Source organism: Gopherus evgoodei, chromosome 5 (genome assembly GCF_007399415.2).
Source record: "Gopherus evgoodei ecotype Sinaloan lineage chromosome 5, rGopEvg1_v1.p, whole genome shotgun sequence".
In the NCBI taxonomy this organism is placed as follows: Eukaryota; Metazoa; Chordata; order Testudines; family Testudinidae; genus Gopherus; species Gopherus evgoodei.
The window spans coordinates 36,767,832-36,776,928 of NC_044326.1; the positions used below are offsets into that span (position 1 = coordinate 36,767,832).

General features: G+C 36.5%; 1 protein-coding gene across 1 annotated transcript; it reads right to left on the minus strand.

Annotated features, from left to right (window-relative positions):
* Window positions 1-371: 371 nt before the first annotated feature.
* Window positions 372-7,420, minus strand: CCKAR (cholecystokinin A receptor). The gene is made up of 5 exons (XM_030564280.1): window positions 7,300-7,420; window positions 6,392-6,643; window positions 3,948-4,209; window positions 1,923-2,050; window positions 372-1,275 (listed from the first exon to the last, which is right to left on the minus strand). Exons 1-5 carry the CDS (start codon window positions 7,418-7,420, stop codon window positions 749-751), a joined length of 1,290 nt encoding a protein of 429 aa, XP_030420140.1. The 3' UTR covers window positions 372-748.
* Window positions 7,421-9,097: the final 1,677 nt, after the last annotated feature.

Here is a 9,097-nt window from a genome sequence, read left to right on the forward strand (position 1 = left end):
GTGTATTTCATCTGCCTGTAAACTGCTAGTCTTTATTTCCCTTGTTAACTTTCAAAAAAAATATTGAAATAAATCTACTTTAAAAGTGTTCTGGACCCATTGCTTTGGATCAATAGCCCTTTCTTTTCTCCAGCAATAACCTTTTTTTTAATTGACCATTAAACCAAGAATTTCAAAGGGTGGTAGCTCAGCTAAAATAAGGACGACAAAGAGTTCTATGAAAATAGCCAATATATTTTGATTTCATGGAACTGATATTTAACCATAAAATATAAAAATAGAAATTTGTAATCAGGACTGATAAGGAACCCCAATCTATTAGTGTCTTGGAAATGTCAAGAGATACTCTGAGCTATATCTAAAAACTGCAATTTTGCATGAAAAGGGTGAGCCAAACTGCCGGTGGAAAGGACACCCTCAGGTTATAGAATGTGTTTACAGGAGGCTTTAATACAAATGCACCATGCTGGAGGGCTGGTTTCAAAGTCCCTTATCTCCACAGAGCCTAATAACTCCAGTCTCTTTTTAGAAATGTAGGTGACACAAAGCACAGACCCTAGCAGTATCTATGGCCCATACAATTCCCTTGGCATTTCCTACCAGCTAATTGCTTAACTGTGGTGTTTTCATCTTCTCAGAACTAAGTCATGTTACAAATCAAACCTTAGTTGCCTTTCCAAGACCAGACAAGAAGATAAGGATTTGAAATTCTCTTGGCCATGTGTCGCCTCTCCTTTTCTGTAGCAGTTCATGGGGGAGCAGACGCATTCATGTGCGTGTAAGAGTACCTGGAGAGAGATGCCCCTGTGGTCTTCCCCTCCTCCTCATCTGCAATCTCTCCTCTTACTACTGGAGGCTTTTGTTTGGGACAGCAGGTGAAAGTGGCCAGAAAGCCCATGCGGAAGCGCTTGTTCATGAAGCAGTAGATGATGGGGTTCACACAGGCAGAAGTGTAGGAGAGCAAATGAATAAAGGAGATAGGCGCTCCTGAGAGATGTTGGTCTGCTGATGTGGTGTCAAATGCACGCCAGGCATTTACACTGAAGATGGGAGTCCAGCAAAGGAAAAACAAAATCACAATCACCATCAGCATGCGGATGACAAGCTTCTTGGCCATCAAGTTGACAGTTGAGCTGTTGCTTCTGACCCTGTCTATTTTGGTGCTGCTGGTGGCAGAAAGCTGTTGCAGTGGCATTTTTCTCTTCTTTTTGGTTTTCTGCAGGTAGCAGCCATCTCCATCCTCATATTTGTTGCTACTGGTGCTGGCTTTCCTTTCTGTATGTACAAATCAGCAACACTCACATAAATATGTAACACAGAACATTTCTGAATAGTGATTCAAAATATAAACAAATTAGCGGAGTCTAAATTTTGAAGTAAACAAAATCCTTCATGGATGATGAGCAACTAGTGGTAAAAACCGTCATTCCAATTCTAAAGTGAATTTTGATTCAGACATTTTGGTGACCATTTGGTGTTCCCTTTCAATGAACATCTAAATGTCTCTACTACTGTGAAAATTGGCAAAAAAGGAACATTAAGATTGAATGTTTGAAGTAATTTTTGAATTGTATTTTTTAGGTTAAATTTACAATTCCTGTCACATTGCTTAATAGCAAAAATAATCTAATCTATGATGAAAAACAATATCCATTTGGTTTATTTAACTAAAACATTTGGATCACAAATATCCTGTCTGAACTCTTTTCAAATAATCTGCAGATGATGGATTATTCACTGAAGAAATTTTCCAATAATTTTGATTAACAAATACATGCAGCAGTTTTGCAATCTGTTCATAGATGTTTTGTGAACAAAAAAGAGGTGGCATTTATAGAATAAATGACTGACTCAGCTCTACTATTCACATCTTCAAAGATGAACTTAAAACAAAACAAAAACAAATGCAAACATGCTGTTACCTCGTGAAGATTTTCTCTGGCTAACATCAAACTTTATTCCTCTGTACAGTTCCAAAGAGATTAAGCCATATGCAATCATCATTACAATACCAGGTATAAGAAAGAGTATGAGCAACAGGAAAATGTACCTGAGGAAGCCACAAAAGAGACTGAGATTAGGGAACAGCAGAAATACAGAGAAGCAGCTGAATATTTTTGTTTGTTTTCTAAAGATCTGGGTGAAATGTTTTTAGGGCTGATGAGAGGTACTCTATTGACAGCCCTTTTTCCCTCCACAGAAATAGTACAGTGCGAACAACAGCAGGCTTCTCCACACTGTCCATCCAATATGTCTCACCCCCAGAGGCACTTAGGGCTAAAAAAGATGCTTCAGTCTCTGTGCCCATTCAATACCTGTCCTCTACTAAAACCAGAATCATGGTGGTGGTGGTGGTGGTGGTTTTTATGATATAAAAGCTTGTCCAGTGGGAATTCAAATGAGCAGCTACCTGCGCTTAAGAGAGATGCTGTTATTAGCCATTAACTTTCAAGAGGAATTTTGGGCCCCAGTTCATCATGTTTGCTGGGTCCCCCGCCTCTCCCATTTCACTTTATTACAGATGTTACAGACTTGGGGGAGGAAGGAGTGCTGAGCTTGGGATCCTGGTACAACAGTTTCCCCTTTCCTTTCCCCCATCAACCTAGATTATTACATCCATGGAGTGGGATTGTGTCTCTTTCCCTCCACCCGCCCCAAGGAGTGCGGCCCCCCCCAGAAGCATGCACTGGGATGGAGATGCATTTCATTCCTCTCTAGCCCCATACAGATTCTGAAGGAAAGATGGTACAGTTTGGGCTCTTATTTTTCTGCTGAATCCCTTCCATAGGAGAGATTCCACTTTAAAGCAAATCCTGTAATATTTGATTACACATTGCATATGAGTTAATATACCACATAACAAAACATAAGCAGTTTCTCTAATGGTACCCACACCCAGGGAAATTATTTTGCTTTAAGGTATTTTATTAACAAATCAATTGTATATTTTGAGCCTAACCACTTGCTCCTTGCAGGAACATTACTGCAGATTCACTGGCATTGCTCTGGATTTACATTGTTATAACTGAGAGCAGAATTTGGCCTTTTAACTTTTCTCTTCATACATCCTCATTATGGCACTATACCTTAAACTACTAAAAATGTTAATTTCAAATAGATATTTATATGCATGCACCATATTTAGGTGGTGCAAACTATAGATCTGTCTCCCTTCCATTAAAGACAGTAGGAAAAATCCTGTATCTTCCCTGCACCAACTAAAGTGCTTGGTTACAGGAAAAAGAAATATTAGGAAAGAATTAAAGAGTAAATATGAGCTTGTTTAATGCAACAGTGCAGCTCCTTGATTATGTCCCTATGTTGTTTCTGTGCCGTTTATTCCTTGGGTGTAGACATTTAACACTGACTGTACCCTAATAGCCTGCTGCCCCTTTTGCACTAATCTCTCTAGTCACTAGGTTGGTCCTGTTCTCAGGTACGTTTGCTACTTCTCCAGTTTTCATGTCATCATATTTGTTCACAATTGAAACTGCATCAAAGAAATGCAGACAAAGAAATGAATCAGTCCTGTAAGGGACACTGAGAGACGTGTGGCTTTTAAAAAGATTAATTGTTAAAAGTAAACAAATCCTCTGGACATACAAAAAATAAAACAGACCGAGCTATACTGACAAGAAGCATCACTGCTGGAAGTCTGAGAGATGCCCTCATTTCAGGGACAATGGCAGCTTCATAGACTACAGTTTGAAAATCACTGGCCCTTTACATATATCCCCCAGTTGTGAAGCAAAAGTAATAAATGTATTTAAAAACAAAAAAGCGCAGAAATTAAAAATAGAAATTCTTGTGACTTTTTAAACAAGCATAAAAGAATTATAAACAGACACTAATGGTTAATAATTGATTTTCAACAGGCTTAATGCTATCGTGTAATCCTATTTTCTGCCAGATAATTATATGTTATTTAACAGTCAGTTATATCTTACCAGGACTGCTGAATGACATCGCTTGGCCAAAGGAGGCGACACATGTTAGCTGTGCTGTTGTTATATTTTGTAAAAGGCACCAGTTTGCTGTAAATTGGGTATGGCGACATGATGGTAAAGGAGAGACACCAAGTAGCAGCAATCACCTTCAAGGCATGAGATTTTGTCTGCCATACCCTGGACTGCAAGGGTTTGCAAATAGCACTGTATCTCTCCAAAGATATGGCAACCAGGTTGAACGTAGATACACTTACTGAGACACCTAAATATATAAAACAAAGAAATGGGTTCTTGTTTTAAAAGGCTGGCTCTTTGTAGATAAGCTTGCTAAGTTTCCATGCACATATGCAAAACAATGAAAATATAGCATTACTCATATTTTCACAACTTATTAAGTTAACAGAGGTGGACCTGATTCACCTTTGTGATGCTCCAGATTTATGCTTGTGTAACTACTGATGTGTATGAAAAAATAATTGACATCTTTTGACTTAGTTCCATCAAAGCATGAAGCTATAATCAGAGTACTTTAGTTCTGATTCATCTCTGTATTACTCCAGTTTTCACACTAGTATAACTTCACGGAAACATAACCAGGCACTCTGGAATCAGTGGGGTTACACTGGTGTGCATCTGGAGTAACAAAGCAGTGAATCAGGTATAATTTTAGTTTGAATTAAAATAAAGCAAGTATCTTATTTAACTGACAACCTAACTTCCTGTTTTGATAAAATTAAGTAAAAAAAAAACTAAACAGTTACATTTTCATAGATTTTAGTGGAGTCACACTGGCATAAAACTGAAGTAATGCAGTAGGAATCAGACCCATTTTCTGTAAAATATTCATTAATTTCTTCTCCTCACTATATATAATACTTCAAACTTTCAGTGCAATGTGCTATTTTTTTTTCCACTGCGGACCTCTGATGTGTTTACTGTATGACTTATGGGACAATTCACCTTCTGAGTCTTAAAATAAAATTAACTTTGTAATTGTAAAACTTGATATTAGAATATATTCCCTTTGAATATATCTGTATATGTAATTGGTAACACTTAAATTGAAATATAAAAAATGCAATGCTTCAGTAACTTTCATGACGTTTATGTGAGTAATTCATTACATGTTTAAATACGACCTTTAGTTTTATTGACCATATCTAAGGAAACATGTTGACTTCCCATTCCCACACTTTCAAAATGCATTTTCACATTACATCACAGTTTTCAAGGGCACACGTTAAACAGAGGTTCTTGTAATTAATTGCTAAATCTCATTTTGAGATAACAAACTTTTCAGAATTCCCTCTTTTCTTTTTACTTTTTTAAAAACTAAATCTAAGAAGTTGGGACAGTAATATTTATCCAGATAATTTATAAATCAGGCCCTTTCATGGATCCACTTCTATAATGGGAGGCAGCTGAATCCAAAGCATATTGAATGTGGTGGTGGTGGTCTTTAAAATATGAATCCATAAAAATAGTATCATTAGGCTTCATATTTATTGTCTCACAGTGACTCCTGGTTATATTTGAACAGTTAACAAATAAAAGGATATTTGTTCTAACAACCCTGCAAATTCCACCTGGGTTTGCAAAATCAGAATGTTGGGGTTTTTCTCTTTCTCATTTGTTACCAGTAGTAGATATTCTGTGGGCCAGATTCTGCCCTTGGTAATGGTTATGCTTGTACAATCTTATTGTATTTGCCCTGTAATTAGAACACTAATGTTTCTGCTGATGATATGCAAGAAGGAATAGAATCCAACTTCTCACCAGGCTTCAGCCTGCAAGGTGCTGAGCCTGATCTAGCAGAACACTTAAGGATATGCTTAATTTAAGTGTATGCTTCAGTGTTATGTTTGATGAGACTACAGAGCTCAGCATCTTGCAGGATTATGCCGCCAGAGCTGTGCAGAGCTCTCTCTTCAGCTCTGATAAGAGTATTAACTTTTGTTATCAAGATGATCAGATATGGCTCTGCATACAGCACACGGAGAATTTTTGCTGATTACAGGGGGTGACACTTTTACTAATTGCTTTTTACATAGGTGCTGGAAGTATGGGTACTGGGGTTTGCTGCCTCACCCCCTGGCTTGAAGTGGATTCCATTATATACAGCGTTTACTGTTCGATTCAATGGCTCTTAGCACCCCCACTATACAAATTGTTCCAGCACCCTGTCTTCTTATAGCAATGTAAGTCAAATTTTAATTAAAGAAAAAAGGTTTTATATAATAGGCTTTTTTCCCATCTGCATGTGACAGCTTGGACTACTTTTTTGCCTTAGTGCTGATCTTTCCAATAAGGTGTTACTGCCCAATCAGTCCTGCTTAGTAGCTTCTGAGAGTGCTTAGCACTTTAAAGGATCAGGCCCTTGTTTAGTATTTCACAAATGTAATGGGTTATTTGCTTTAGAGTAGGTATAAAATTCAGAGACTTACCCATGAAGTAGGTAGCAGTTTTACAAACAGCACTACCAAATATAAAATCCTTCAGCAGGTTGGGAATGAGGGTGAAAGGCATGCAGAAAAGGCAAAGCATTAGGTCACTGACTGCCAGCGACAGCAAAAATATATTAGTGACGGTCCTCATCCTTTTGTTTCTTATCAACACTGTAATTACCAGTGTGTTCCCCACGACACTGAGCAAAAATATCAACGAATATAGCAGAATTCGAACTGTTTGATGTAAATCTGAAAATTGTCACAATGAAGAATCAGTTATGAAATATGAAAATCATAAAATTAATGATTTTTGTATCACAGGGGTTTCATTCATTAACCAAAAGGCGAAGACTGCTCATCATTCAAGGCAGTAGACTTGATTTTTATCTCACTTATGCAAATCTACTGAAGTCATGTCATTACACCAATGTAAAACTGCTGGAAGTTAGAAATCCTGATTCTGACCTACCTGAACTGTTCTTTGAGACCATAAGAAACATTATGACAATCTATATTATTTTAATACATGAGCAAATTTTCTTTACCAGCTACATACAGTATTATAATTTCATGTTAGTTGCTTCCACATACTGCATTAGATCAGATAACTTCGTTGTTATAGAATTATTCAAGAGCAATATAAAATTATCTTTCATTAAACAATTATCAGTACTGTTTACATTCCATTCTAACTGAGTATTACTCTCTAGATGTATTTATAATCTGGAAAAACAGGACATATGAAGTTCTTGATGGTCTGTTTCTTATCCTAATTTAGCAACAACTGGTTATTTTCACACTGCCTCACCTACAAACCTTTGTGTACCTGTTTTTCTTGAAATATCCATGAGTTTGTCTTCATCTGGAACTGGTGATGTCTGAAAAATCTATTTTCCTCCACATACCTTTAGCAAGAGGAGGTGAATCATCCACACAGAAAAACGTATCATTTTCCATGACAATATCACACAGGAACGCAGAAATATTGGTTCCATTCTCAAGTAGGATGTCATCAACTAGTTCCATTCTTCAGTCTCCACAGGCTAGCTTATATGTGGCAAAAGGCAGATTTGCAACTATCTGCCCATTCTTTCTATGAGCAAAAATATTCCTGAATGAAGTCTGCAGTGAAAAGATTTGACAAAGGTTTTCCGAGTAAGTCTTTTTTCAGCTAGCCATAAGGAATATCCAGTACAAGGAATTCTGTTCGGAATGAAAAAGATTTATTCTAGGAGCATATAAAGCAGTTTAGATGCATGAGAGAAAAGCATAAAGACACACATCTTCTCCTGTACCTTCTAGATCCGCCCCCCTTCTATTATTGGGTTAGTGTTGGGATTATAAACATACTAGATAGCAATTACAAAATTAACCCCTTGCAAGATTGTTTCAGCTCACACATCTACTAAGCCTCTCTATGTGGATCTGTTATTGCCACAGATAATAAATCATGAGCAATAAATGATATAACAAATCACTCTTCCAGCTAACAATATTTAACAAGGTAATAGAAAATACTTGAACAAAAGGATGCAGAAAAGAAGAAACAAAGTTAGAGCTTTGTATGTCTACATTTTTATTTCTTTATTTAAAAACATTTTCATTTCTTTTAAGTTTGGAAAAAATGCAGTAACATCTCTAAGTACAACTGGAAGACTGTCTAAGTATCAAATGGAATAATTTATTACTCAGGTTCCTGTAAAATGGGGATAATGAGACTTATATTCCTTTGGAAAGCACTTTGGGATCTTCATATGGAAAGCACTATGGAGGCCTGAGTCAAATCCCACTGAAATCATTGGGAGTCTTTCCATCCACTTCAATGGGCTTTGGATCAGGCTGTATAAAAATAAAATATGAATATTTTTTGCTAATATTGCTCATTTTCTCTGAGCATGGGCTTATACGAAAGCTTTATAAATGTCCATTGCACTTGCATTATCTGTAATTAGACTACAAAGATAGCAACAATGAATAAACAACATCTACTTCTGATAATGTTTTTCTCAAAACACTGTCTTCACTCTCCTATTTCCACAAAGTGTGTAAACCCAAAGCTGGGTGTAAGCCAAGGAAAAATTATAGGCATAATTCATTACAAAAAATTACTGAATAATAAGGGAATAAATTCATCCCTGCAGTTACTCCATTGAAGTCAAATTTATTTTAAAAAAGGACAGCAATAACAGAATTAAGTCCTTCAGATCCCTTCTTTAAACTTAATATAAGAAGATTGGAGGGCCTGGACTTATTTTCCAGCTCCTCCAACCTCTGATGCACAGTCACATTGTCTGGAACATTTATGTGGGGGAATATACAGTAACACTGCAGATAAAGTCTGAATTGCTCTCATGCCTTAAAAAGATTTATTATGATCCTTATCAATTTGTTGTACAGAATCTTGTAAAATTTTCTAATCTGAGGTAAAACAGAGTCAAATTTTTGATTCGTATATAATGTACTTAGTTTATTTCATTCTGATGAAGTTACATTAAGTTCAGCAGGCAACACTCCTTTCCTCTTTCCAGGAATAAGTCATATATGATACAAACCTAGGAGCCTTTTTCTATCTGTGACATTATAGAATTATACATTCTGGGATATGTTTTTAATCTAGAATTTTACCTGAGAGAAATAGCTTTAACTACAACTTGTTTCAATTTTTACAGCCAGGTTAATTTGAACATTAGTTACATCAATCTT